The 27857-nt window shown below is 50.6% G+C and overlaps 12 protein-coding genes and 1 pseudogene across 13 annotated transcripts, besides 1 other annotated feature; 6 read left to right on the top strand and 7 right to left on the bottom strand.

Moving 5' to 3' along the window:
* Nucleotides 1-459: 459 nt before the first annotated feature.
* On the bottom strand, nt 460-2415 carry NCS57_00777600 (Lysophospholipase; the record flags this gene model as incomplete). Its single annotated transcript, XM_053057618.1, has 1 exon — nt 460-2415. The coding sequence occupies one exon, from the start codon at nt 2413-2415 to the stop codon at nt 460-462; it is 1956 nt and encodes a 651-aa protein (XP_052913813.1).
* A 939-nt stretch (nt 2416-3354) lies between these two features.
* NCS57_00777500 (uncharacterized protein) lies at nt 3355-6719 on the bottom strand (the record flags this gene model as incomplete). Its single annotated transcript, XM_053057617.1, has 7 exons — nt 3355-3910; nt 3965-4862; nt 4920-5098; nt 5149-5276; nt 5329-5934; nt 5982-6234; nt 6280-6719. 7 exons carry the CDS (start codon nt 6717-6719, stop codon nt 3355-3357), a joined length of 3060 nt encoding a protein of 1019 aa, XP_052913812.1.
* Nucleotides 6720-7322: 603 nt separating this feature from the next.
* On the top strand, nt 7323-8642 carry NCS57_00777400 (annotated as a pseudogene). The gene is made up of 3 exons: nt 7323-7862; nt 7915-8315; nt 8381-8642.
* Nucleotides 7323-8642: a sequence feature.
* Nucleotides 8643-8788: 146 nt separating this feature from the next.
* Nucleotides 8789-9751, bottom strand: NCS57_00777300 (uncharacterized protein; the record flags this gene model as incomplete). Its single annotated transcript, XM_053057616.1, has 1 exon — nt 8789-9751. The coding sequence occupies exon 1, from the start codon at nt 9716-9718 to the stop codon at nt 8789-8791; it is 930 nt and encodes a 309-aa protein (XP_052913811.1). The 5' UTR covers nt 9719-9751.
* A 727-nt stretch (nt 9752-10478) lies between these two features.
* On the top strand, nt 10479-12613 carry NCS57_00777200 (uncharacterized protein; the record flags this gene model as incomplete). Its single annotated transcript, XM_053057615.1, has 9 exons — nt 10479-10639; nt 10701-10846; nt 10905-11048; nt 11119-11180; nt 11237-11303; nt 11378-11949; nt 12002-12132; nt 12182-12427; nt 12484-12613. The coding sequence occupies 9 exons, from the start codon at nt 10479-10481 to the stop codon at nt 12611-12613; spliced, it is 1659 nt and encodes a 552-aa protein (XP_052913810.1).
* Nucleotides 12614-12795: 182 nt separating this feature from the next.
* Nucleotides 12796-13701, bottom strand: NCS57_00777100 (uncharacterized protein; the record flags this gene model as incomplete). Its single annotated transcript, XM_053057614.1, has 1 exon — nt 12796-13701. One exon carries the CDS (start codon nt 13699-13701, stop codon nt 12796-12798), a length of 906 nt encoding a protein of 301 aa, XP_052913809.1.
* Nucleotides 13702-14380: 679 nt separating this feature from the next.
* NCS57_00777000 (uncharacterized protein) lies at nt 14381-15491 on the top strand (the record flags this gene model as incomplete). The annotated part of the gene is made up of 3 exons (XM_053057613.1): nt 14381-14917; nt 14978-15200; nt 15322-15491. The coding sequence occupies 3 exons, from the start codon at nt 14381-14383 to the stop codon at nt 15489-15491; spliced, it is 930 nt and encodes a 309-aa protein (XP_052913808.1).
* Nucleotides 15492-16203: 712 nt separating this feature from the next.
* NCS57_00776900 (uncharacterized protein) lies at nt 16204-16666 on the top strand (the record flags this gene model as incomplete). Its single annotated transcript, XM_053057612.1, has 1 exon — nt 16204-16666. The coding sequence occupies exon 1, from the start codon at nt 16421-16423 to the stop codon at nt 16664-16666; it is 246 nt and encodes an 81-aa protein (XP_052913807.1). The 5' UTR covers nt 16204-16420.
* A 742-nt stretch (nt 16667-17408) lies between these two features.
* Nucleotides 17409-18593, bottom strand: NCS57_00776800 (uncharacterized protein; the record flags this gene model as incomplete). The annotated part of the gene is made up of 4 exons (XM_053057611.1): nt 17409-18048; nt 18098-18170; nt 18225-18454; nt 18508-18593. 4 exons carry the CDS (start codon nt 18591-18593, stop codon nt 17409-17411), a joined length of 1029 nt encoding a protein of 342 aa, XP_052913806.1.
* A 362-nt stretch (nt 18594-18955) lies between these two features.
* NCS57_00776700 (Zn(2)-C6 fungal-type domain-containing protein) lies at nt 18956-20281 on the top strand (the record flags this gene model as incomplete). Its single annotated transcript, XM_053057610.1, has 1 exon — nt 18956-20281. The coding sequence occupies one exon, from the start codon at nt 18956-18958 to the stop codon at nt 20279-20281; it is 1326 nt and encodes a 441-aa protein (XP_052913805.1).
* A 369-nt stretch (nt 20282-20650) lies between these two features.
* NCS57_00776600 (WSC domain-containing protein) lies at nt 20651-21412 on the bottom strand (the record flags this gene model as incomplete). Its single annotated transcript, XM_053057609.1, has 1 exon — nt 20651-21412. The coding sequence occupies exon 1, from the start codon at nt 21335-21337 to the stop codon at nt 20651-20653; it is 687 nt and encodes a 228-aa protein (XP_052913804.1). The 5' UTR covers nt 21338-21412.
* Nucleotides 21413-23214: 1802 nt separating this feature from the next.
* NCS57_00776500 (Endo-1,4-beta-xylanase) lies at nt 23215-23934 on the bottom strand (the record flags this gene model as incomplete). The annotated part of the gene is made up of 2 exons (XM_053057608.1): nt 23215-23614; nt 23666-23934. 2 exons carry the CDS (start codon nt 23932-23934, stop codon nt 23215-23217), a joined length of 669 nt encoding a protein of 222 aa, XP_052913803.1.
* Nucleotides 23935-24985: 1051 nt separating this feature from the next.
* On the top strand, nt 24986-25812 carry NCS57_00776400 (Carbohydrate esterase family 4; the record flags this gene model as incomplete). The annotated part of the gene is made up of 2 exons (XM_053057607.1): nt 24986-25682; nt 25739-25812. 2 exons carry the CDS (start codon nt 24986-24988, stop codon nt 25810-25812), a joined length of 771 nt encoding a protein of 256 aa, XP_052913802.1.
* Nucleotides 25813-27857: the final 2045 nt, after the last annotated feature.

Here is a 27857-nt window from a genome sequence, read left to right as displayed (position 1 = left end):
CACGCCACTTGAGATGCACTCGTGCCGTGAGATATTGGTATTGAGTCGATTGACGCCTCAAAAAGGCTTGGTTTTAGGTACTACACTTCACACCCGGTCCCCGGGGTAAAACTCCTGATCAACCAACTTTTATTCCAAGATTTTCCATCCTAATATCTGTACGCAGGTGAGCCACTGCGTGGTCAGGTTAAGATTAGAGTAGAAGGAAAAGCAGATACCTTATGCACTACTCTACCTAAGCATTGAGAATGTACTCCATCAGATAGGAAAACTTGTTAGGTGGTGAGGTGTAAAAACATCGTAAAGACAGAAATCAACTCAGGCTACTGGTTTCAATTTAAAGCGCTCCATAAGAGAGGGACAGTCAACCAAGACCAGTCCAGTTTTACAAGACAGTACAAGAAACACGCTCATGTAATCTTCCATCCTATCCAACTACCCTTCCCACAGCATCAGGTCTCAGTATCCAAAGAACACAACAGCCAAGGCAACCCCAACAGTAAGCGCAAAGTTATGTCCAAGACCGTTGGCATCGTTACTATCCTCAGTCTCATTCTTGATGATGAAGCTAGGCTCATAGTCGTTGACACGGGTATTGTTAGACTTTCCGTCCCAGCAGTATTTATCGAAGCAAGTCTGGCATGCATCAGGAACGGTCTCTCCGGCCTTCCACCAGCTGCGGCTCATGATGGCACAGGCGACACACACGGGCCAGTCCTTGTTGACGGTCCCGTTGCCCTGTGTGGCGGAGTTGAAGCCGTTTGTGATGATCTGGTCGCGCTGTTCGATGGTGTAAGAGGGCTTGAATGTAGAGACATTGCTCAAGGTCGTGTACGGCGCATTCGGGACGTAGACAACCAGGGGCGGCACAACCTGTCCATCGGAGAGCGTAAAGTTGTCCGCGTCGCAGCCAAACATGGTAGGACGCCGGTTAAGGCCGTTGTTGATGAAAGTCTCGGCAGAAGGCACGGGAGGGAACAGAGTACCATTGCCAATATCCTCCAGAGAACGGTCGTACGAAGCACGCAGGGCAGTGCCGTTGGGCCAATTATTGTTAGTATCAGCAGACGAGTCAATGGCAAAGATAATGTCCACGCCACGAATAGGCTGGATCAACGGATGAAGGGGGATATTTTGCAAATCCTCACCACCATCCACCAACGAGAGCTGGAAATCCTTCTCACTAGGGTTGGTAGAGGGGTTCCAGCCGCGGAACGGGTTAGGCGCGTATTGGGCGATGTCGTTGTCATCTTTATCCAGACCCTTGAGGACGTTTTCAACGGCCTTTGTGAGGAAGGATGGAATGCCAGAATCTTCGCCAACTGCAGTGACATTCTGGAGGAGAAATTGGTTGAAGAGGGATGAAGAGGTGCCCATGACGAAGCCAAACTGGTCGAAACCACGGACACATTTACCGTTGCGAGAAACCGAGCCATCGCTAAAGTTGGAAGCCAGATAACGGAGGGGAGCAAATCCAAAGGTTGTGGGATCCCAGGAGCCGAGTTCGTAGGGATTGAACTCAAAGACGGTCGCGTTTAACGAGATGATGCGCTGACCGGGGGCGCGCTCATCGGAGACAAGAATCGGGAACGGTGTGTCGGCATCCTTGAAAGACGAAGTATCCTGGATCGACGAGAACGTGTAGGCCGGACCACCTTCTGAGGCGTTGATCAGCTGATAAGAAAGAGCGCGGCCCCAGAAATCCGTGATGGACGTGTCCCATCCTTTGGCCTTCTCATCGACGGCATCCACAACCTGAGTCCAGTAATCGACCGTATTCAAAATCCCAATCCCCCTCTCCTCGGGCCCCTCAAAGATTGACCGGTCGAACCGCCAAAGCGAGGACCCTTCAGCGCCCCGTTGCAGATCGGGAATGGTGGAGAAGTTGTTGGCGAACATGGACCCCACGAGCCAGCCACCACCGGATAGCCCGGCAAGGTAAGTCGACGCCTGCAAAAGCCCGCTGACGGCGCTGTCGTGTCCGGTTCGTGAGTCGGCAGCTGACAAGAACCCGGCTCCGTTCATTAGGGCGCGATAGCCACCGCCAGAGATGGCGATGCCAATGTTGGGTAGGGCGGTGGTGTTGTCGCGGACCCTGTCGAGATAGGAAGTCGCGTTGAAGTTGGGGATGGCGGCATTCTCAAGTAGCTTACGCATAGGGTCAAAGGTGTTGTTCCTGCGGACAGGAATCCACGAGGTTTCCTCATCCGACAGAGCATCTGCTGTACGAATGGTTGGTCGCGTGCGAGGACAGTCGACAACCTCTGGAGCGTAGCCACCACTGGGAGAGTCGGGAAGAGCTCGAACCTGCAAATCTGTAGAAACCGCATAGCGAGGTTCGTAGCCGAGGGTCGCCGCCTCAAGACGGAGGATGTGCAGGGCGAAGATCGCCGAGACGGACCATAGCTGGACCATGACGGTGAAGCCCAGCGGGATGATGCGAGAAAACGGATGATGTGGAAATACCACCACGTAAAGGATATGTACCAGAAATGTGCCAAACGATTGTAAAGAAGAGCGAAAAGAAGAAAGTTGGTGAGATTTTCTTGTTGGAGTTTGGTCGGCTCCCTCATATATTGATCAACTCTGTGGACCCTCCCTTCAAAAGGACCCTTTCCACATAAGGACCGAAAGTTAGATCGAAGCAGAGTTAGTGTCTCATAAATCGTCCCGTTCTCCAAAAGCAAATGTCAACAAATACGCGTAAGCCAATCCAAGGGTCCAGAGTCCCTCTATACGCGCCAATTCGTCGAGCCCATCTCAGAGTCCCCACCCGCATCATGATGACAGCATCAGCCGAGATCCGATATTACTTACGCGTGGGCCAATGGAAAATCCGCCGATCTGGTCTGACATTCCGTGATCCGAGCTCCCGGGGCAGAATCTCTCGACGTCTGCTTATTTTGTGTGGCTCAGATCAAGTCAGCCTCACCGGCTTCTCCGAGAACCCTCGGCCGCGGCAATTGTCACAAGTTCAAGAAGTTGGTGTCAGAAGCAGCTTGGAAAAGACCTGGTCTAAAAACCCTAGCTATGGGTGATTTTATGGGTGAGTCCGTAAGTTGCCTCAGATGATGTCAAGTATGATCTTGTCTACAACCTCGAATTTACAACGCGAGAATCAAAGCATAATTGGAGGGTTACTCGAGCCCAGTATATTTGTAATTGTGTGTTTCATCCTGGGTAAGGATTTAGAATAACGAAATCCTTGAGCAGCATCTAATCAAGGCTGTCCTTTTCTGTATTCAGTCTCACCTCAGTTGACACATTTTGCCACCCCTCACATGCCCGGCACCTTCTTCAGAATCAGCATCTCACGTGCACATGTCCTCGGCTGAGTCGTAATACACGTCCTATTCAATCTACCCATCGCAGAGGCACGCCAAGTTCGCGAAGTTCTCGCCTTCTGCGTAATCGTGTTTCACCCTCCCTGCCAACCTGCCGCATCCTGGGGAGCCAATGAAGCTGCAAGAAGTCTTTAATAGACACATTCTGGTTTGAGAATTCTTGCTCAAACTCTTCCGTCAACTCTCCTAGCCTTTTGATCCGGGCTCGATCCTTGCCAAGAATCTCATCCCATTCCGTTGCCTCCTTTATGCGTTGAACCGTCTCTTCGGCGGCATCCCAAAATTCGTGACACCATTGCAAGTGGCTCCTTATATGCAGGAACCTCATGGTTAGAGCATGGATGATTGATTTAAACAGGTAAGCCGGATGCAGGTCACTAATTGTGTGGGAGAATAGATCGACAAGGTACACAACCTTGGCGATGCTATCAGCATAACTGAAGCGTGGGGCGAGGAAACCCCCCACACGATCCAGAGACCCGAAGACAACGAAATCGACAAGGTGGTGCAGCGGCAGTGATAACTCCTCTGTAGCGCAGGGGCAGGGAAGGCGAGACTGTGCGGTGCTATGTACCACAGCTAACAGCACTCTTTCAATATGTATTGGCACTTGAACGCACCGTCTGCTCTTGGAGAATTCGTCACGAACCCACTCTCCGCAGCAGCGCGCTAGGCCATGAGCAGCAGATATTCCCAAAGAATTAACGCAATATTCAAGTCTGGCGCCTTTCTGGATCAGCCAGTCAGCGTATTCAAATCGATTTCGGGGGCCATGCTTGTAGGCCGACCATAACACTGGTGTTACCCCGTCTCGATTGGGCGTATCTATCCCCTTGAATCCGAGGTTGAGCGCCACCTCAGCATCTCTAGGGTGCTTCAGGAGATGGAAGATTCCTCGCTGAACATGGCCTGCCAAAGGATCCAGGCCATTGTGGAGTACCTTTACGGCACCTCTTTGATGAAGTGACTGCAGCCTATCCCATATCGCAGGGGCTGTCATGTCGGGCAGTTCGTTTAAAGAGACTCCAAGATCTCGCAGCTCTGATTCGGGGAGGTGGTTCAATGCCAGTCTTTGTAGCCGCTCTCGCCTCTGCGCAAGGTGCTCTAGCAGAGCTATCCTGGCTTTCATTGAAGGTCTAAATAGGAGCCATTCGTTAATCAAACCGAGTCCCAGGGGGCAGTCTGTCTCGAGGAGTAGCTTGACGGTAGCAGAGCAGCTGCAGCCAGAGCATAGGTCCAGCGCGTAGGACTCCTGGCAGGCACAACCGCTAAACCTTGTTGCGTCCGTCAAAGGCGTATATCCCGTTTCATCAGGCTGGTTCACCAGGCGGTGGGTGGCCTCTTTCTCGAGCAAGAGTCGGAGACCAGTCTCCCAGTTCGAGCAAAAATGCAAGACATTTCGTCCGAAAAAGTCCGTCTCGCGCACATACTCGACGAACCTGATATTTTGGATAAGCTCCTTGAGCCTTGCTTCATCTTGTTTTGCCACGGCCAGAAAAAGGTTTCTATATCCCAGCCCTGTTCAACGTCAGCAATCATCTCATTCGCATATTTCTGGCAATCAGGGCTAAGCACCTTCCATAACGTCAGGGCGCTCTCGTAGCGCATCTATAAAGAAGCCATTAGGTGTGAAAGTCCCACGGCTCTCGTGGTCTTGTTCAAGATCGAACTGCGAGTCGCAGTTCGCAAGGACATCGTAGACTGAAGCCAGAGTCCCTTCTTCCCTTTTTCTAAAGATAAATTCGATCATCGAGCTAGTTCCGGTTACTTCGTGAGCTAAGGGCTTCGGATTGGTGCGACATACCTGTCGTAGTCGGTACCTGCATAGACATTGACGCCCACCCGTTGCAGGAACAATAGCATCATCTTGAGGCCCTCAGAGCAGTGATCCTTCCTCGCTTTCCCTATCGTTGCCATCAAATAGCTATAGATCTGCGAATCTTGTTAAGTCCGAGCATGCGGTTCTTCTAACAAGTGAACCTACCGGAATGCACAGGTGGGCGACATTATAACCAAACTTGTCAACGTCCAAGGGCGACGCCTTCCCAGAAGTGTAAGCGATTTGTAGTTTCTTGATGTGATCCTGGGCGACCCTTGTTATGTCAACTTCGCCGCGGCCATTCATGCAGCTGGTGAAGTGCCTGCGGCCCATCCAGTCATCGGAGTACTCGAAGACGTCGAAGGCTTGACTCGTTTCCCTGACGTTGTATGTTCGCAGCGAGTGTGTTGTTAAAGAGCCTCCGCATTGGTAATCTCTCTGCAGAGAAAAGCTAAGAACCTTGGAGAGAAGGAATCTCAAGCCAGTGTAAGTGATGGTGGTCTTTGTAGATCTCTTGTAAAAACAGCACCCGGGCTGATGATCTCCCTTGAACGTTGCCTGGTACGAAATGGTCAAACCTCCCCAAAATCTGTACGTCGTCACTGGCTGTCGTCCTTTTCCGCTTTTCTTTCCCTCACAGGGACAGATCTCCATGGCGGTTTCTTGGATGCATTTTCTTTCGATCATGGAGTTTCTCAAGTACCGTGGAATCTCCCTTTGTTGCGCCGTGCCAACGGTCTGGGATTGAGGACCAAGCCAAAGACCTTCTGCCTGCTCCTTTAATTAGAACCGGCACTATGACACTCTAGAATACTTACGATTGCATCCAGCTTTCCCGAGACCATGAGGCCGGTATCTTTGATCAGTGTTTGGCTACTGGATGCCAGCGTCTTTTGTTCCTCAACTCCAGTCGAAATCGCCGTAAGCCTTGCTTCTGTCTGTTGAGCAGACCCTTCGATTCTCTCAACTTTGGATTCAAGTCTCGTTAAGAAGGCCGTCGTAACCAAGTGGTTATCCTGAACGGCGCTTCTAAACGCCTCAATATCGTCACCGACACCCACACCAACATGCCTGTCGAGATTAGGAGATGAGATTTGATGGGGAGGCTGCCCTTACAGGATCAACGGTTGAATAACAGTTCCCAGGGCTCCCGTGGCCTTGAGAAGCTGATCTTGAATTTGTGTCAACTTCTTCCGTTGGAACGGGTAGGTGATGATCGATTTTGACTTGTCCCACTTGCGTGCCACATCCGAAGCGCCATCGACCGTGTTCAGATTGTCGACGAGTTCCTTTAGAGCTCGAAGCTCACCCTCGCAGGATCTTAGTGCTAGGACAACGAGGTCGGTAGCTTGGGCATGGCGGCTGCTGAGTGTTGAAGCACTCGGTCGAATGAGCTCGATGTATCTGCGAAGGAGGGCCAAGAGCTCCGTAGCGCGTTTTAGATCATCATCTCGGTCTTTGATGGCGCTGAAAAACGTGTCAAGGCCACTACAAACAGTAATGCCAAGAGAAACGATGCCAGCGACACCGCTGGCGATGCCGAGTGCCTCGGCCATGTTCGGTTGGCCTGCAGAGTAGGTCGCCGTTTACCACGAGATGGAGCGTGGGAAGGTCAAGTTATGGAGACGAAGAATCCATTCTGTCAAAATATGCCGAAACTCTTGGCAGATGGTTGGGCATACATGCATGTGTCAGCCAAATTGAGGCTGAGGGCTCGTTTCCGTCAAGGCAGACATGCATTTCATACGCAAAGTCCAGCTGGGCTGTGTTGGTGGTGACATTGTAAATCAGGCCAGCAATCAGAGCTCGACATTTCCAACACAAATTCACCCTCTAACCGCCCATCTGCAAGCCACGTTGGGCCTGGGGGTTTTCAAGCCCAGTGTGCAACCAATAGGGGCCACCTATCAGATCAAGGAGTGTACTAGATATCACAAACACGATGTGACTTGCGCTGCGCCTCTGGCGAACTATCCCGCACACGTTGCCTCCGCTTGAGGATGGAAAGATTAACCAAGCCTTGGAATTTGCCTTGGCTGTAACTTTGGTGACACAGCCTCACAGGTCAATTCCCTGTCGACACTTTGTATTAAGATTCTAGGTCTGGTTCCTCCGGGATAGACATTTTCTGGTTTAGAAAATTTCCATAACCTGATGAAATGAACTTCCCAAAGCCACCACGTCCAGTCCTGCAGCGTCGGTCCCGAGCCCGTCCCGAATATGATCCTGAGGCAGCGCGGCGCAATTCATCCCCCCCGCTATCTCCACCGTGCTCTCAGATCGTTGATGTTGGCAACAATAGCTCATCCGAAGACCGAGGCAGCCAGTTATCATCCGATGAGAACTTGCCCGCCAAGAGTCACAGCCGACAAAATGAAGGTCAAGAGGACTGGGACACCAGCGACGAGATAACACTCAAGCACCCCCGGCGGCTCAAAAAACATCGAGACCGAGCTGAGAAATTAAAAGAAATATTGAAACCGATTCTTGGCTCGGGAAATGGCGAGTCCTGCGTCCTGTTGCTCTGCTGCGGTAGTCCCTCAGCATGCCGGGTTCTACCAGTTCTGATTCCGACCTCAACCGTCGCAACGGACTATGTCGGCCAGTGGAGTCTAATCAAAGATTCTTGGAACACTTTTCATAAGAGCTGGAGACACCGACTTCCTTTTTACGATGTCAAGCAGGTTTCATTAGCCTCGGTGGGAACTGCGATGGTGCCCTCAGAGATATTACCGCTGACGAGCAAGACAGGTATCACTACTAGCACAGGTCGGGTCGAGCAGTTCTAACAGATTCGGTGATGGACATTCTCAATTCCTTGGCGCTTGTACGCCAGAAGTCTTAGAATGTCAGATGCAGCAACAGCAAGCCATCATTGATCAAGTGCCAGAGAGAGTATACACCTGTTATTATGATCCGCACCATGGAATATTCGAGCATCATCAAGAGTGCGACGACTACAGAGAAGCCCACGATACGGTTTTCGAGCCATATGAGTCGACTTACGAATGTCCTTTTGAGAAGATTAGAGGGGCAAAGAGAAGGCTATTGCAGCTGTCCAGGAGAAGATCATTCCTCACCTTGGCCTTCCAGCGTCCCGAAGTGAGCGAGGCAAATGATCTCATTCCAAAAAGCCGATTTTACTCACACTTGTAATTTCCCATTCCCTAGCAACACACAAAAGAGTGACTTAAATGGCTAATGAGTTTGTTCTCAGAGAATTACTAAGGCTCTTCGACGAATGGGAACGTCCTTCGCTGTACGAATTGCCCTTTCGGGGGTTAATTGTCGAGGAAGGGTGGCTTCTCTCATCTCAATCTGTCTTTCTTTTCTACATCGGCGGCATATTCATGCTTGCGGTGCCATTGAGATTCATGTTTGGAGGTTGGGATGCGGCCTGGGGAGCTGCCAGTTGCCTTCTGACCTTAGCCATGTTTGGATATCAATATACCAAGGATCAGCGCGGGCTCAAGGCAGCATGTATATAGCATTGCATTTTGATGCCGTTTAAATGCCGCATTTCCCACGAGAAGTATCAACGTTGGCAAGTTTGCTCTGCGGCGGTAGCCCCTCAGCATGTCGTATTCAACCAATATCGTGTTCTACCACTTGGAATTCACAACTACTAAAGAACATATGATTCAAGCTCCTTCTCCGTCCATTCCCATAACTGCTCCCGAACCTTCTCATTATTACTCAGCGCCGAACCCTTGCCCGTGACCCCAACCGGATAGTAAAAGACTCCAGATTCCACATCCTGACTAGTCGCAGCCCAGAGTTGGTTCAAGGCTCCATTCTCAACGCTCACGGATGTCATATTACCAATAAACCTAAACACCACAGCCAACAGTGCACCAGAGTTGTTGATAAACGAGTCACTTAGATTGGTCTTCACCACTCCAGGGTGAAGACTGATGAACTTGATGTCAGGGTGGCGTTTCGCAAGCGCTGCGTTGTAGTGAATGTTTGCGAGCTTAGACTGGCCGTAGCGAGTCCAGGTACCGAGATGGGGCATCGTCGTCTTGGCCTTATCGAGATGGTACGAGTCCTTGGGCGCCATGCTCCCTGCAGAGGAGGAGAGGAACACGACTCTTACGTCAGAAGAGCTGTTGGCGGCGGTCGCTTTGAGGGTTGGTAGAAGGAGCTTGGTGAGGAGAGCGTGGCCGAGGTGGTTGGTGCCAAACTGAATTTCGTATCCGTCCTTAGTGAGACCTTCCGGAACGGCCATTATACCGGCATTGTTAACCAGAATATCCAGGCGGTCTGATGAGGCTAGGAATGAAGCAGCGGCTGCTTTCGTGCTCTCGAGGGAGCCTAGATCAAGACGGAGGAAAGTGATGGGCGGTGCATTGGGAACCTTCTCTTGGACCTCCCTGATGGCCTGGTTGCCTTTTTCTTCCGACCTTGCTGCAAGATAGATGTGCGCAGGGTTGTGCTTTGCGAGCTGCAGGACGGTCTCAAGGCCTAACCCAGTATTGCCTCCAGTAACCAAGATGACCTTTCCGGAGAGGTCGGGAATATCCTTGTCAGGATTGAACGAAACACCACTTCTCATGATTGTAGGAGGTCTGGCAGTACAAGTTATGTAGAGTGGAATGACGACGGAAGCTGAAAGACCAAGTAATTTGGATAGTGCAGACCATGCAAGTTATTATATACAAACACTATGCGGACATAGGGAAATCAAGTCTCAATTAAGTCCGGAGGCTTGCAGATGAAGCCCTGGTCTGATCAAGGTTCCTCGGCTGGAACTCCTGGTCTGATCCCGTCGGAGTTGAGTCGGAGATGGGTCAAAAGGGGGCTAGTGCAGTCTCAAAAGGGGGATAGATGAACCTTAACTTTAAACTGCTCCGCCCAAGTCCGCCATTACTTTATAGCCCCTGGAATCTCAACTTCTTCGAGTAGATTTATGCTACTTTAGCTGCCAATGTTGGCGCTACTTGGTACAGCACTCTGCTATACATCATCAAGAACAATACAGGCTGAGAGGTTACGAATGATTTCTTACATGACGATTTCCAACTCCCACGTGGAAGTAAATCTCGGGAAATGAATGAACGTTCAGCCAGGAGCCTGGTAATTAAAATGGATCTGCTGCATCTTGGTTGCTTTTGCGGCCTTTTACAGTATTGGGTTTTGAGGGCGTCATGTATTGATAGCTGTGTCTTGCCATTGTGGCTGATGGCTTCTGTAAGAGGCGTCATTGATGGCAAGAACAATTGACCGTACTGAGATAGATATCTGGCCATTCTGTCTCTTATTCGACTTCAGACACTACGTTGGTACTCATCAATTGGGGCAGCCTACTCTCCATCATGATCGCACTACAATATGCCAGTTTTGTGGTCCTAGCCTTTGTTGCCGACGTCCTTGGACGAGACTCGTCCTCCCACTGGCTTCTTTCCCAAGGAATTGAAGCCTTGGGAGGTAGCCGTAACCTCGAGGCCGTCCTCGGTGTTACCTACTCAGGTGACGGGTATGCTTCACCTTGATGCAGCAACCTGTGCTACTTGCGTTACATCGCTAAATCATGACAGACACTTTCGCTCCAGGTCCATGTCCCAGACGTTTGGTCTGAACGGACTCGACAGAATATTGGCTGGTGCCGGTCGTCAGAACGTTTCCTTCTCGTTCCACGGAGGCGTTGTAAAGCAGCGCATCGACAGTTTTCACGACCTATCAGGCATGCGCATAAGAAACACGACGTTGTCAGCAGTCGATTGCTAATTTTGCGTCACCAGCCAACTTCCTATGGGCCCGTCCTAATCTTGAGCCAGTCAACTTCTCCCTCGTTGTCCAGGATGGAGGCGACGGTTTCGCTGCTACTGTGGAAGGAAGCGACTTGCTCTTGGCCCCAAGTGCACCACCTCCGGGGTATAAAGATGGTGTGTATCTTGATTAATAGTATATCTGGTCTCTTCCATAGTCTCTATCACTAATTTTGCATCTCTTCAGGACTTCTGGCAGCCTTCCTAATACAAGAGGCCGTCAAAATGTCTCCCATGCTTCTCAGGGTTGTCAGTTCACTTAATTTGCAAGAGACTTGGCTGAAGACATTAAAGTTTTGTGACAGATCTCGTGGAATAATTACCACACTATTCGTATGGAAGAAACCACCGATGGTAAAAAGCACCGGGCCAGTATGTTGAAGATGCGGCTCCTTTAAGTTTTTAGAAACGGCTTCCATGCTGACCTGTACCTTGCCTTGTCCAAGTTTACGACAAGACCCTCGACATCTCGGTTCTCTTGGAGGAAGACACCAAACTCCCATATCTCATCCGTTCGTATGAAAACCACAGCTTCTTTGGCCCCTCTACCAACGACCTGTTTCTCAATGACTACGTGACCGTGAAAGGGGTCAAGTTCCCCCGTCGCTTCCAAACGATTTATAATCGCAAACATCTGTTGACAGAGTACTCCGTTGCCAAGGTCCTTGTCAACCCCGGAATACCATCAACACGTTTCGATGGCCCTCCTGGCCGTTTTCTGGAAGCTCACGTGCCCAGGCGAGACAGACTCTACGGCTTTGCAGAGATTGGCGAGAATAATGCTTACTATAGATGGGCTGGCCAGTACACTGGCACTTTCGCTAACCTCAACGCGTCCCAACCTTGGAAGGATCTCCCAGGTGTCTGGCTCCTCACAGTGACCGATGCTCCCAGTTACCGCCAGCTCATTCTTGAACTCGGTAACAACGTCGTTGTGCTAGACGCTCCACCACACCAGAGCCTGCTTGTCTTGCGGTGGGTTAGAGAAATGCTGAACAAGACCGTGACGCATGTTTGGGTAAGTAGCCGTCCGACCAGGCCATGTACGAACCACTGACATTTCTCCTTAGCCAACTCATCACCATCATGACCATGCATATGGCACTGCCGACTACGTGGCTGCCGGGGCAAGTGTTATTGCCCTTGACAAGGCGGTGGACTACTACTCAACCATCCCCAAAGACAGATTCATTATATATTCGTAAGACTCTATGACCAGAAAGAAAAGGAGTCACTGACGCCTCCTTAAGGACCAATCGCCCATATACTCTCGGCGACGATACTATCCAGGCTACCCTCGTACACATGGGAGACTCTGTACACGCAGCCGACCATAGCTACGCGCACATTTCCCCACGGTGCGCCACCACCAATAGCACGACATTGATTTTCGATGCAGACAACGTAAACACGGCCAATATAACGACTTCCGAGCAGGGCGCCCTGTTGGCAGCGCTGGACAAGTTCGCAGCCGACAAGGTAGCTCCGAGCGCAACGTGAGGAACCTACCCCCGGGCTTAGACTCTGCAGTTAACATCTTGTCACATTTTAGATTCGTAGCGGTGCACGGAAACTGGATTCCGTTTGCGCAGGTCATCAACGTAACTGGATATCGCTACCCTGGCACCAGAGCGCAAGATTTCAAGTACCTCCGCCCCAAATGCCTCGATCCTATACCCTGAGTTTGAGGGTACGCGAGACGAGAGGATATATGCCCCTCTAGCGCCGCTAGACTCAAGACGGGGCATCTGATGAGAAGTCTTCAATTTCTATTGTTTTCAAGCTATCTTTATTCTAAACCACGAGATCATTTGAATCCTCTATGTTTCCTCGCCCGAGCTACAAACAACCATCAAACCTATGCTCACTGGCGCGTAGCAAGTCGCTGGAAGATCTTGGGGCCAAAATCGGCCATATCAGTCGGGATAGTAAACTCAGTCTCGTCCATCACCTTTTGCCAGTTGTCCCTCACAGATTCAACAGTCCAATCCTGGTCCGAGGGTCCAAAGTAGCCCTTGCTCTCAGCCAGAAAGATGCGAGTAACGAGTCTGCTGACCGCTGCAACGGTTTCACCGTTGACCTCGGAGCTCTCATGAGCCAACCATGCCACCGTGGAAGCCACATCGCGGGCGGGCATGCTGGCCTCCATAAAGGCCTGCGTCTGCTCATCCGTAACAAAGGCGGCAGAACCAGGCGTATAGGCCATAGGAGCAACCGTATTGACCAGAATATTGTGCTCCTTGCCTTCAATGGCTATAGACTTGGCCAACCCCATAAGGGCCAACTTGGCAGCTCCGTAGGTTGACTGTTGAGCGCTACCAAACATAACAGGCGATGCGATCATGACAACGCGACCAAACTTTTGACTCTTCATATGTGGCCAAGCGGCCTGCGTGACATTCCAAGACCCTCCCACATGGACGCCGAGCATGTCCCAGAGCTTATCGTCAGAAGTCTGGTCGAAGTCACCACCATTGGCACCGCCAGCGTTGTTGATGACGATGTCGACGCGTCCGAAGTTGTCGATGGCAGCTTTCACGATTGCATTGGCAACTTCGCGGTCTGCCACGCTACCGATCTGGATCACGGCCTTGCCACCAGCGTCGACGATTTCTTTGGCAGTTGCCTCTGCGGTTGATGAGCTGGTGCTGTTGATCACCAAGGCGGCGCCGAGACGGCTGAGAAGGAGGGCATATTCGCGACCCAGGCCTCGACCTGAGCCGGTCACAATGGCGACGCGCCCATCGAATCTTAGAGAGTTTCCGGCCATGTTTGAGCTATGTCGAGGTGACAATCACGGTGAAACTTTGTTGTAATGGGCGAAGTAAAGTGTAAGGTTGACGATGTGTTGTGTTGTACTGTGCTATGCTAGAGGCCATCCTAGCCTTTTGTACTGACTGTTCACTATCAAAGTCTTTGCTTTTCCCTCCTTCGTAGACCATCGTTTTCTGTCCCTGAATAACAACGGCGGAGGTACGTTTCACCAACTTCACTTCTTCCGCAGTAGCCCGACGCTATGAAGCATTTGTGCGGAGGATCGTCCCCAGTCTCCGATTGGAAAGCGATCAATCTGCATGGTACCCTTGGCCGCATACTGGTCTCCTTTAACTATCCTTGGAATAGCGTCTCCGGAATCTTGTCCCGCTCGGCAACAATCAAGAGTCCGGCCCCGAGACACACAACGGACAGTACATGCGGATGTAGGTTACCTCACAACTATCGGAGATGTGGCGGGAGAACGGCGGAGGAAGAATGGATGAAGGGGAATATGTTTAATTCGTCTTATCGTTGATGTCATATGGAATTGGTTGTTAGTAAATGGCGGCTTGTGTTTCATGGAAAGAGGGCCAAGCCTTAAAAGCACTAGAAATATACAACACATCGCTTCTCTCTCATCTTGCCGTTACTCTCTTAGTACCAACCTACACCAAACGAAAACCAAGTTCACCATGGCTACCTCCACAGAAACAGACGGATCTGAAAACAGTTTTGTCGTGGCACCACCTCGCCTCGTTCCGACAATTCACAAGACACCTTATCCGAGCCTTCTACCCCTTCGTCCCGAGTTAAACCAGTCTGGTAGGACGATCCTGATCACCGGCGGATCTGCCGGAATTGGGCTTGCAATTGCACGAGCATATGCAGACGCGTCAGCTTCAAACATCATCCTGACTGGTCGCCGTAGTGATGTCCTTCACCAGGCATCCTCCAAGCTTTCGGAGGCGTCTCCTAAGGTGAACATCATTCCTCGGGTTTGTGATGTTTCAAACGCCGAGGAAGTAGCCAGGCTTTGGTCTAGCCTTTCCGACGAGGGCATCTTTGTCGATGTCCTTGTTCTGAACGCGGCCAAATTTGGTCAACAGCAACAGCCACTCCTCGAAACTGACTTGGAAGAGACTTGGTCCCTGTACGAAACAAACGTCAAGGCAGTCCTTGATTTCTGTCAGCGACTACACAAGCAGCCGGGTGCTGATGATAAGAAAAAGGTATGACAAGGACGAGCCCCAACAAATACACAAGGCAGCCCTCTGATCATCTTGTGGTAGTACATCGTCTATGTATCGACTGCTGCGATTCACCTTCCATCTATCGCGGCTGCCCTTCCGGATTACTCCCTGAGCAAGATGTCAGGCCATCTATTGGTTCAGAAGATTGCAGAGGAGGTGGACCGTGAGAAATTGCAGATTGTCACCTTCCATCCTGGGCAGATTCTCTCCGAAAAGGCTCGATCTGCGGGTCTTGATGAGAACAGCTTCCCCTTTGATGATGGTATGTGCCTGAAAATCCATTGTACTACTTGTATCTTTTGTGTTGTTGAGCGAGATGTTGTATGTTACATGGTGTTGTCTGAATCCCTGATACGCATTGTTGTTCTGACCAAGTCCTATAGAGAATCTTCCTGGGCGCTGGGCACTTTGGGCGTCAACCTCTCAGGCCACCTTCCTCCACGGCCGTTTCGCCTGGGCAGCGTGGGATGTTGATGAGCTGAGGTCGGGGGACGTTAGAAGACGCATAGATACGGACCCTAGATTCCTGACTTTGCAATTCGTAGGACTCTAATTCTGTGCCAACATTTTGGCTGGAGACGATGATGGAAATTGCACCGAATATACGGCTTATCCAACTCGGCTTCAATTTTGGATAAGATTTCACACTGCATCTATTCACACCTTGATACAGTCTATCAAGCCTTTCGAATAGCCTTGATAAACCGCATCTAATATCGAGAGCCAGATTCAGAATGATAATATTACTCTTGACCACAATATAGTATAAGTGTCTTAAAAAATCACATCCCCGAATACGGTCACTCGCTAAGCTCACCAAAAGCCACCTGTAAGCCTCGAAGAGGCAAAGGGCTTAGCGCTTCAGGTGTAATGCTGGTTATGGAGCACGGAAGTTGGGAGGTCCACTTACACTCGTATAGTGGACATGTGATGGAGATGTCGCGGAGATGTAACGGAGGTACTGTTATGTCGTGGAGATGTAATGGACATGTTGCGGAGGTGCGGCGGAGGAGGGATACGGCCGCGGAGAAGGCCAATCCGTTTGATTGGTTTCCGTATGGAAAGTTCTATGATTAATCAAGAGGTCGTAGTCGAACATGGATATCAACCATGTCTTTTGAGTGGTTGAAAAGGTTCGTTACAAGTTCACAGAGACCGGCGGGATATATCTACCTCGCATAACCAGCTCAAGAGCCTCATTACGCATTTCACCTGCCCTCTCACAACCTCACAACTTGATGTCTACCACGCCTCATACAATTAAGATGTCGTCCCAGAATCTGTCTCTAGGCTAGTGGGTGAAGCAGATCAACAATGCAATTTTCTACCAACCGGAGGATGAAGTCGCCTTGAAGGCTTTGAACGAGGACGTTGATCCGAGTCTGGTAGTCAAGTAAGCCATTCCAGCAGTGTATATTCTCATACATAAATGATACTTAACAGTATTTTAGAATCAATCATAGCCTCTTCAACTATGAGGAGATGAAGGGAGGCATCTTGTACGTCCGTGGCAGTGGCGGCATGACCCTCGACAGCGTCTCTGAGATCTTGAAGTGGGACGACGCTGAGAAGCAGGGAGGTGTGGTCGTGCATCTTACCACATTTACTACAAAGAACAGTGGAACAAGACAGGAGGTTAAGAAGACTAGTTTGGTTACCTCTACGGTCAAGTGGATTGATGGTAGGAGGAAGATTACTGAGCTGGTAGAAGTTGAGATTGAGGAGTAGTAGCGTTTCATTCAACAGATCACTCTGCGTTTCTTGCTGTAGATGTCAACTACTCTATAGCTACTCAAAAAGTTGAGGTTATCAAACTAGATAGCAGTTTCGAAGCTTGTAGCTATTACAAGTTCTACTCCTAGTACCTTCGCAGAATCAGGGAGTCACAGGTTGTCATGCCTTTGCTAACCCGCCGTAGGCAAGTTTGAAAAGCACCACGATGATCACCAGCAGTGCCACCCGCAGTGGATTTTTGTAGCTTTCCTTGAACCACTGGATTTGAACTGCCCGAAACGTGCACATTCTCTTGCCGTGGTGAGTGTGTGCATCGTGAAGCTGTGGTGTTGACAAATGTCCCCAGAAAGAGGCACATACAGTGGGTTGAAGGTACTGATGTGAGTGACATCTCTGATAAGAAGGGTGAAAGCCACTATACGCTGGGAGCAAAGATGTCGAAGAACTGGTCTGCGCCTTTGAGACTGAGCAACCAGTCTATTGATGAGTCCCAGCAACGCGTCACGCGTTCTAATGTTGCTGCCGTAAGAACAGATACAATCAACGCTGGAACCTTGTGGATTTGGTGACGCTTCCAAAAGAAGACATCAGCTATAAAAACAATAAACACATATGCCTACATTAAAATCCAATGCTGAACAAAACTATAGCTTAGAACATTCAACCATGCAACCCTTCAGAATGACTAGAATATGCAAGAAGCTCTTGTGCCCATGTTTACCTCATTATATCAATCTCACATAGCCAGCAACGGAGATAGCTTCTTCTCGGCGGCCCACTGGTTGATCTCGATGACTGTATTCTCCCATAGACCCTTGACTTGTCCACCATCCTCAGCGACTGGGTTAGGAGCTTCCAATGTCCCAACTGGAACGAGAAACTTCCCCTTGTACTTTTCAACATTCTCCCTGACCTCGGTCGCAGCAGCTGCAAACAACGAATTTGCGGCACCTTGTTCAGCGCTTATGAACGACATGCGCGCTATGGCCCCGACGAGGAAATTGTTGATGGCTAGCACGCCTTCAGTGAGGACCTCTCCTGGATGTACGGCGATACATGTTATAGGGAGACCTTGCTCATCGAACCGACGCTGAAGCTCTTGTGTGAAGAGTACCACGGCCGCTTTTGATACACCATAGCGAATCATGTCAAAGCCGAAGAAGAATTTACCCAGAAACCTCCACTGCCATGGGTATAAAGATACCGGGTCCCGGAAACATGTAGCTGAGTCAAAGTTAAAGTTGAAATGACTTGGTAGCATGCTGATATGGGCCGTGGAGCTGACATTGATGATCCTGACGTCAGCATTCTCGTCCCTAGAAGCATTTTTGAGAAGCGGCAAAAGGCGATTCGTGAGCAGAAAAGGTCCCATGTGACTGTAAATCATCAGTCATGCGCTCTTAGCATAATGATAGTTCTCCTTACTTGGCAGCCATGTGCTGTTCGTATTTGCCGTCTACCAATTCACGGGATGATGTTGATGCCGCTGCATTGTTGACTAGGAGTTTGTTAGTGGTCATATCAATACGCAAGGTTAGGGCTTGGAAAATACTTAGAAGGTCAACTTTTGTCTCCCTTCTCTTCAACTCCTCGGCGGCAGCGGTAACGCTAACTGGGTCGAATAGGTCGAGTATCAACCATTGGACATTGTTCGCATCGATAGCAGGGTCCTTAATCAAGGTCTCCTTTGCATGCAGAGCCTTTGATTCGTTTCGAGTGGTCAAGTACACCTTGGCTCCCTTCTGGGCAAGTAGCTTAACAGTTGCGAATCCGATGCCAGTCCTGTAGAAGAGGGCACATCAGATGAAGCCCTGCGCCATGCAACTCGAACTTACCCGGCTCCCGTCACGACAGCAACCTTGCCGCGAAGATCTGGAAGATCTACTGAAGGATTCCACTGTTCGGTAGTCATGCTGTGCATGCTCACTGTGATGGGTAGAACTGAGAAGACGTGACAGACAACCCTCTCAGAGAACCAAACTCCCGGTGTAGGCTTCTTTAAGGGAGTTAGGCATTCGCAGCAATTTGTAAACCTATACTAGCTACCTGGTCACCACTGGTATGGGCCAGGACGCTAAATCTCTTGAATAGGCGCTGGCGGAGGTGGCGGAGCGCTTGCGGAGATGCACTGATACTATTCGAACCTAATACGCGTATCCCTGATACCTCCGACCCAAGTCCGCAGCACCTCCCAAAACCTACCAGATCCATCCTCCGCATGACGGCACAGTAACCTGTCCCGATCATCACTCCCCCCGCCGTTGTTCACCTTCAAGATTTGCCATGGGTCGGCGGTCCAAGCAAACGTCTTGCTTCGCGTGCGTCGAGACCAAGCGTCGATGTGACAAGAGACTCCCATCGTGCTCGCGCTGTCTAGATAGGGACATGGTCTGCACATATCCACCTCTCCCGCCCAGCTGCCGACGTCCGCCGCCGGACCCTACCACCATCGACACTGCTCCTGACGATGGATTCAGTGGTGTGTGGGCCCCCACTGGCTTCGATGGCGATGCAGGCAGTGACAATCACGTCGGGCTTGTCCCGGATTCGGCGCTGCTTGACTCGGCGTTGGCTGCAAGTCTGATGTGCCCATCTTTTAACTTTTTGCCAACACCATCCTCGAGTACGATGATCGATCCCCCCGCCTCTGTCCAGCTGACGAGGAGATTTGGGGACTTGGATTGGTTCCTCCAGCCTCAAGCTTGGACAGTAGCGTTCCATTACAAACCGCCAGATGCAATACCCCCAGCTTCTGTCTTCTCAAACTTCATCCGGGGCCTACAAGACTGGTTATCACGCTTTGTCCGCAACGGCCACAACCCCTTCATCCATCGCCATCTTTATTCTGAGTCAGGCTACCCGCAGTGTATACAAGATGCATACTCTGCTATTGCCATTTCAAACGCCGCCACTGCCCAGAACGAGAACATCATCGGTGCAATCTCGTCCGCTCACATCTCCAATCTGCTCAACCCGGAGTCAGCTTCAAGCTCCATGTCCTTCAACACACCCTCAGCTAGAGATCATCTCGCCCGCACACAAGCCCTTCTCATCCACATCCTTCTTGCACTATTTTCCTCCTCTATTCAACGTCGGGCTAGAGCCGAGAGTTTAATGAGTACGCTTCATGTCTGGAACACTCAGCTATGGGAATCTGTAAACCAAGATACAACATTCGCCCCTCTATTGCGAAACATTACCCCAGCATACGGTGGAACTCATATCGGAGACGTCGATCCCGTCCCAGCCCTATACCGAGCCTTTGTCCTCTCCGAGTCCATCCGTCGAACCTGGCTACTTTGCAACCTTGCCACGGGTGTCTACAACAGTCTCAGAGGCGAATTCGCCGAGGGGTGCGGGGGCGATATTCAGATCACGACTCATGCAAAATTGTGGGAGGCGCCCTCTTCAGCGCGTTGGGAGGCCGTTGCTCGCCACACTGACCCGTTGTTCATCTATAGTCTCCACGGCCCGTCACTTCTCGAGCGCGGTGTCGGTGCTGCCCAGGTGGACGAGTTTGCGCGACATTTGTTTACAGTCATGTGGGGGATGGAGAAAGTGGAGAGTTGGGTGGTGAGAACAGGGGATGAAGTTTCGGTGGTGTATTAAGGTCAGTCATCGCGTCCTTTGCCGCATGGGGCTCAAATCTATGGAGACCTATGTAACACTTTGCACAAGGTGCCATTTTCAAGGCCCTGGAACTTCTCATCTCGCCCAATCCCAGGTGTTGGATAATCCCACCGAAATGGTGCCCAAGTGTTGTTCAAAGCACATTCTCACTTCATATCATGTCAACAACGAGGGGCATATCACGCTAACGGCCCTCTCAAAAAGATATTTGTACATTTATGTCTAGTCCAGCTATGAAGCCTATTCTCAGTTCTATACCCGGACCCAGCCGGTCCATACAAATCCGACCACAGTTGGCACTCTCATCCCTAGAAAGTACTGCAAACACGAGCCCTGGCAGCCAGAACCCTAGTTGAAAAAGACCTTGAACATCCTGACAAACTTGCCGACGGGTGATGAGAGTCTAGGGGCGGCGGCGCTGGGGACGCCGGTGCCAGTGGCGCTGGGGGTGCTCTGGGCGTCGTTGGTGCTGTCGGCAGAGGTGCCCTCAGCAGCAACGCCCTTGGTAGGGGTGCTCACAGCAGTGGTGTCTTCGACAGTGGTTCCGTCGGTAGTGGTCGAAGGGAGCTTTGAAGACAGAGGAGTCGAGGGGGGCGTGATGCTGCTGATGGTGGTGGTCGCCTCAGTCTTGCCGTCGTCGTTGTCGACCACCAACTCAATGCCCGTGTTGAAGACACTGTATGCCTCAGGATCCTTACCGCCGCAAGCCTCCATCGGATAGGCAGAGCATGGGTAGTTGCACTGAGTGTCTTTAACCAGGGCCGACTCGGGGGGGTACGTGTCGGCGCAGTGGCAGCCGTCAGGGCTGGTAATGGCGACAGCTTTGTTGGCGTCCCGGCAGGCCTCGTTGCAGAATCCCGCGCTGATGTACGTATTCTTGGCCTTGACAGACTCAGCGCCGGCCGGGAGCTTGTTGAAGCAACCCTGTGAGGTGCTCTGGTTGAGGACAGGCATCGTCGCAGGTTGTTGTTTCGCGTCGCGGGCGACGGCCAGGGTGGCCCAAGAGAAGAGAACGGCGTGGATGAGTCTAGTCATTGTGATAAACTGGCTTCCTGACTTGAGGTAACGACTGTGGTGAAGAAGATGAAGATTACTGAGCGATGCCCGAGATATTTGAGATTTTGAATTGAGGCGCAGGAACAGCATGATCCCCTGTAATCTAAGTATGACCCACCTGAAGCTGCCTGCCGATTGGTTGTCTTGTTGGTCCTTGTCAGCGTTATTGGCTGTCATGGCTTTTTAGTTACCTAAGTTACCAGGCAAGCAGGGATACGTTGTCTTGTCAGTGTTGGAACTACGGCATTTGATCCAAGAAACTTGGAACATCTGGCTACCTCTATAAGAGAGCAATTGTCAATCAGGCATCTTCAAATACCAGAAACATCTAAAAAAAACACGCGATGCTAATCTTCGAGAGCAACTCCCATGGTTGTTGCTTTTTAGGAGCATCAAGGAGGATCATCTGTAACGTCAATGCATCCAATCAAACCTCGTTCCTTCAGAGACTCAGGCCACTCGCACTGCAAACTCTGTACGGTTTAGTGCAAATCCTTCGTTTACGGAGTCGAAACGAATGCCTGCTTCCAATAGGACAAGCCCTCGTATCGCGTCTCAGCCATCAGACGAAACGAAATTGCCATGATCATCGTGCCACGTGAATGTTACTAAATATACGGAAAATGAGGGTTTATTGAGAAAGGAGAAAAAACTCTCATGACTTGATCAATGGCCCGGACTCTACGCAAACAAGAGTGTTGGCAGCACCAAAATCAATTCGACACCAAGCCCAATGCCAGCGCATCCTTCGCATGTAGATCAGACGGGAAGCGACGTGGAACCCTCTGATGAACATTCCCACTGGCACCGATCCTTGCCTTGCATTTGATATTCATCCAGATTCCCCCTTGCATCAAGACTTGGCAAACCCTTGACATTAGCCAGTGAGCAGGCCAACCTGCCGAGAGGCTTGAAGGATTAGAAGCAGATAAAGAAGGACCCCAATGAATCATCAGAAGGATCAAGTTTCACATGCTCTTCTTGAAGATACTTGCGGGTTTCTTCGACCAACACCGGGAAGGTCATGACAATTAAACACGTCAGAACCCACAGATCCCCGGGCTATGTTTCTTATAGAAGGTTAGGATTCCAAGCCCAAGGTTCCGGGATTATGGGGGTAAGTGGACGGCTACCCAATCACATCTCCGTGTAGCGTTTCTTTGATTTCTACTTCTGGTGTCTGGGGTCATTTCACCCGGACCAGACGACCGCCAACTCAAGTCCAACGAATCTGCCTTGAAGGCAGCAAGGTATGAGTCATCTACTGCAGGCAGCTGAAAGACTATAAGAAATAATACAGCTATGTTAACATTGGAATATGATGCCATGATGTTTGATATTGTGTTTTTTCTATATAGCTGATGCCCGGCCCTTGATGCGATAACCGAGCCAGAAGACAAAATCTGCCTTGAAGAATACGGCCACTTACTCAATTCCCATCAGAGCCTACTAGGGGCTCAACGACTCTTTTCTTCGAAAATTAATGCAACCATATGCACCTTAGGGGAGCTTTTTAAGCATGTGGACTGTCTTGGAAGCGAAGGAACGTCACACCCGGATCTACATGCATCGGCTAAATGCACGACCCCAGTTCACCCAACATCAAGTATGGTTTCTGATACGTATATTTACTGCTCACTGACATTGATCGACCTGCATGAGTGGCACTCCCCCCTAAAAACAGGGATAGCTAAGCTATGTACGAGAATCAAAGACCGTTTAGACCGTAGGCACGCAACGAGTGTACACCCTCAGGCAAGATGGACCTAGAATCCAAGGACCGACGAAAAGTTCCTATCCCACCAACATTCCCCCTCCATCAGATTCCTCAACACGTTGAAAGCTGTTCAAGTCCCTTAAGAAACAGTCATGGTGGCGGAGCCAGAGCTGTAGTAACCCTCAACAGCAAGAATCTGGTAATCGAAAGATCCAAGCTTCAGGCCAACATTGCTCCAAGCGTTGAAGTGAGCACCAGTGTTGACAGAGCCGCTGGAGCGCTTGTTGCGGCGGACAGACCAGTACTGCTGGAAAGTGCGGGTACCCTCAATGGAGGGAGCGTTGGTACGGGTGCTGGTGTAGATGTCGTAGACGGAGCCATCGACGTTGACCTCTCCCTTCTTGGTGGCGCCAGAAGAGGGGTTGTAGGTTCCAAAGTTCTCGACGATGTAGTACTCAATCAGGGGGTTGCGGGTCCAGCCGTAGACGGCGAGGTAGCTGTTGCCGTTGGGATTGTAGGTGCCAGAGTACTTAATAGTTCTGGAGCAGGCGTCAGAATACGAAGAGACACAACTTTGACTGTGTTCTTACCTAGCAGCACCGGGGTTCCAACCCTTACCACCAACAAAGTTGCCCTGATTACCGCTCCAGGAAACGCTGAACTGACCAGCGTTCTGGTTGGTGTAGGTGACAGTGTTGGGGTTGTCAGTCCAGAATGAGTAGTAGTATCCGCCGTGGTTGCCGGTGGAGCTCTGAGTGCGCTTGGAGAGGGCAGGGTTCTCAGAGGTCTCGGCCGTGGGGACGGCGAGAACACTGGTGAAGGCAGACACAGCTGCGAGGAGGTAGCTGAAAGAAACCATTTTGACTTGTGGTGATGATGTGCTCTGTGTTGGCAGGAGGTGTTGTCTTGCTATACCAAGAAATCTGGTCAGCACGTAGTCTTATATACGTCTCCTCGAAATCTTCTCAGCCTGAAGTCGACGATGTTGTCGGTATAGGTGAAGCTATTAAGCTTCAAGGACGAAAGGAATTTCCTAAAAGGACTTACCGGAACAGAATAGAACAGGGTCCGTCGGGCCTTGGCTAGATCGATTTTACCGGTGAGGAGACCCGGAAAGCAAAAGAGGCCATCAAGAAGCCATGCGGTCGCTTTTATTGTACTACGTAGGTACTCTACCGGAGCTCCCTCATGTAAATTACTCCGGGTGGATACCGCCTCCTCCGGGGCCAGGACGAGACGAGGCACTCATCTCCGAATCACGAAACCTTGAACTAAAAAGAGGGGCTCGCTTTACCCGGTCCACGTTTGCACTACCGGAGGATCGAGGCCCGGGCCGTCCGTGTGAGACCTTCCCAGGAGGGCAAGTCAGTGAGGCCATCTCGGCACGAAAGAGTCCACATGACAACACCGAGGAAAGGGCTGAGGGTCCCGGCTATTCTGGACAACGAGGTACGGTAACATCGGCATCCCCGCGTGGTCCGGGACTTGAATTTACCCGTCCAAACATTAGCTGGGGAAATTTCCGTTATGAGAAAGGGGTGGGTGGTCCAGGGGTCCGGGAAAATTCAGCCTGAAACCGCACGTTTTGTTTCAGGCACATCTTCCGAAAAAAGAGGGTGGTTGCATAGTATAGCTGGTGTATATTAAGCACTAGCCGCGGCTAAGTCTGGCCGGCATCTGCTCATGTCTTGTCAAATGACATGATTGGTTTGTGGGAGAGTGTTGTATTCTAAACCTGATTTATGGAACTTTTGATTTACTTGGTGCAGAGTTGTACTCACCTATATAGCCTCCTTGGAAGTCAACCTTTTGACGGACCACCTCATGGTCTGATCTAGTCCTACTTCAAAGAATCCTTTCTTTCCCCATTTCACTTTCTCGCACATAATTCATTCGTACACGCAACCAAAATGCCGTCATTCTTGAAGACCGCCGTCAACCTCCTCCTTCTTGCAGCTAGTGCTGCCTCCCTTCCCGTTGCCAACCCGCTGGACCTCTTTGAACGTCAGGCATCTCCTGGCGTTGTCATCCGTCAGTGCAGCAAGCCTGGTGTTCTGGCTCTCGCCTACGATGACGGCCCAGCGCAGTACACCAGCCAGCTTGTAGATATCCTCAACAAAGCCGGCGCCAAAGCCACCTTCTTCTGGACTGGTACGCTCTATGGCTGTGTCTACAACCATAAGGACGCCATCAAGGCTGCCTACAACTCAGGCCATCAGATCGCCAGCCACACCTGGACTCACCCCTCGAACTTTGGCAGTCTGAGCACCAATGACCTCACGCAGCAGATGCAGCGCTTCGAGCAAGCCATGGTGAACATCATCGGCAAGAAGCCCGCGTACATGCGTCCTCCATACCTTGCCACGGGTGGAAACGTGCTGCCCACTATGAAGTCTCTCGGATACAAGGTCATCACTAACGACGTTGACTCTGGCGATTGGAACGGCCAGACCGCCCAGCAGAGTCAGCAGAAGTTCCAGCAAGCCGGTGCAGGCGGCAATGGACATATTCCTCTGATGCATGAGACGTACGCCAGCACGGTTCAGACGCTTACTCCTTGGTTGATCAACTGGGCGAAGCAAAACAACCTCAAGCTTGTCACTGTTGGTAAGTAAAACTTCAACTGAAACGAATGTTATATCTCGAGGCTAACATGTTCACAGCGGAATGTCTCGGCGATGCCAACGGCGCTTACCAGCCTGGCACCTTTACCGGCAATGGCCAGTCCACTTGCTAGACGCAACAGAGTCCACAAGGTTGAGGTGATATTTGCAGTATATTTGACCCGATCACTGAAGTAGGAATTTTGAGTTGGTCATGTTGGATATCAAATTGTTTAGGAGGGGATCCAACCGTACATATGATGAGATCGTTACCAGGTTACGAGATTGAACGATTTTTATGCCATGCCTTATGCAATGAATCGACCTGTACGTGATCATCGCTCTCTGAGCAGCCCAAATATTTGGCCCGATGGCTGCAAGACGTAGGGAGTCGAATATTGAAGTAAGCACTCGTAGAGACGCCGCGGAGGAAAGTGGCTTGTCTGTTGGTGTCACTTCGGTTCAGAGCTCGCTGCAACAGTCTGTAGAACCGCGTGACAGCGAATGGTAACCAGGGTAGTTCCCTCAAACACAGTCAGCGGGAAGCATGTTGATCTCTGACAAAAGTGGCTGACTGCATGAGTTGTGTGCCTGTTGAGCACGGGAGGCATTGACAGTTATCCGCCTGGGAAGCAGAGGTGCAATTGGTTTCAACACCTGACCACAGTTGAGGAAAACAGAAGGTATTAAGTCAATCAAAAACACTTGTGCTACGTGTTTTAACCAGGCTACACAATCCCAATCGTTTAGCGGTGGCGTGGTAGCCGGTGATTGTCAATGAGTCGACTCAAAACCAGTGACAACCCGACGTTCACAGCATCAGCCTGCAATCTATCAGGCGATTCTTGTAAGCTGTCCTACAACCAGGGGACTTCATCACCAGCTCAATGACTGGCCCGTGATTGTCCCCTCAGCTTCTGATGGTTAACTATCTTGGTGATTCATGGCATCAATCACTTAGAGCCGTCATCAAGCGCAGGAGAGCGAGTGCCATCCAACCGATCCAGCAATGTATCAACGTCCCAGAATAAACATATAAACTCCACGATGCCTCAAGCTAGGAAATTTCCCAAATCAAGCAAATATACTAACTCTCTTCTCTCAACACAACTCTATCTCGGCCTACATACCGCCACGGCCAACAACCTCTACCTCCTTAGCCGGAACCAAAAGCTGCAACAACCATCCCGCGATAACTATATACACCATGGGCTGGCGATGCACCAACAATGGCTGCGCAACAAAGACCCCGAATCCCATAGAGTCGTCAGTATGCCTCCACTGCGGGTGCCGATGGGCTGTCAACCCATATAAGACGACAGATCCCCCCGCCCCAGCGCCCGACAACAAGGAAAAGAAGAAGGAGACCGAAAAGGGCAACGAGAAGGACAAGGAGAATGATCCAAAGAAGTAGAGCCTTTGTGGCCCGATCCGTGGACAGTTCAGCGGTGCGAGGCGGCGCCCATGTCTCAAGCACCAGTATAGGCACTTGATACTGCTAAGCTTGGGGTTCAGGCGTCTAAATGAGACTGGATTATCGGCCAGCATAAGCAAGAGAAATAGCTGGCAGCATGAGCATCTAACTGTCTAATCACGAAGTGACGAGCGGCTGGGGCCCTGACAGTGACTCCAGACGATATGCATTCCCTTAGACTTAGATGGCGTTTTTCAGAGCGAAGTCTATGCATGGGCTAACAATTGTCACATATCTTAATTTCGATGCTATGGTTGTGATCGAGAATGTGTTTCTTGGCGGGTGATTCGTTGCGGTCACGCCTGGTGCTCTCGTTCTCTTCGTAGATAGTTTCTTAATTATAGTGTTTTCTGGTATTGCGTTTTATAACTTTTGATGTCATGGTGTATTGATAAATGTGCCTTTTACTATTGAGGCTGGTGGCCTCTTCTGGAGACGTCATCAATGACCACATCGAAGTGAGCTGGTCAGCATCAACCCCTCATCCCCCACCAAACCTTTACTCCGCAACATCTACAATTCCCTTAACACGGTTCGGGCGCCTTGTCGTGCTTTTTGAGCATCGTTCGTAAGCTCCCGCTCCCCATCCCCAATGCGCGTTAGCACCCTCTTGGGATTGAGAGACTAACGGCTTCCACCCCACTCCATTCAAAGCAAATGAAGCTGGGATATGAGGTTTCGATGCTCTTATTAAAGACTGGCTGA

This window comes from Fusarium keratoplasticum, chromosome 5, assembly GCF_025433545.1.
Source record: "Fusarium keratoplasticum isolate Fu6.1 chromosome 5, whole genome shotgun sequence".
Taxonomy (NCBI): Eukaryota; Fungi; Ascomycota; class Sordariomycetes; order Hypocreales; family Nectriaceae; genus Fusarium; species Fusarium keratoplasticum.
This window is presented reverse-complemented; position numbering and strand designations above follow the sequence as displayed.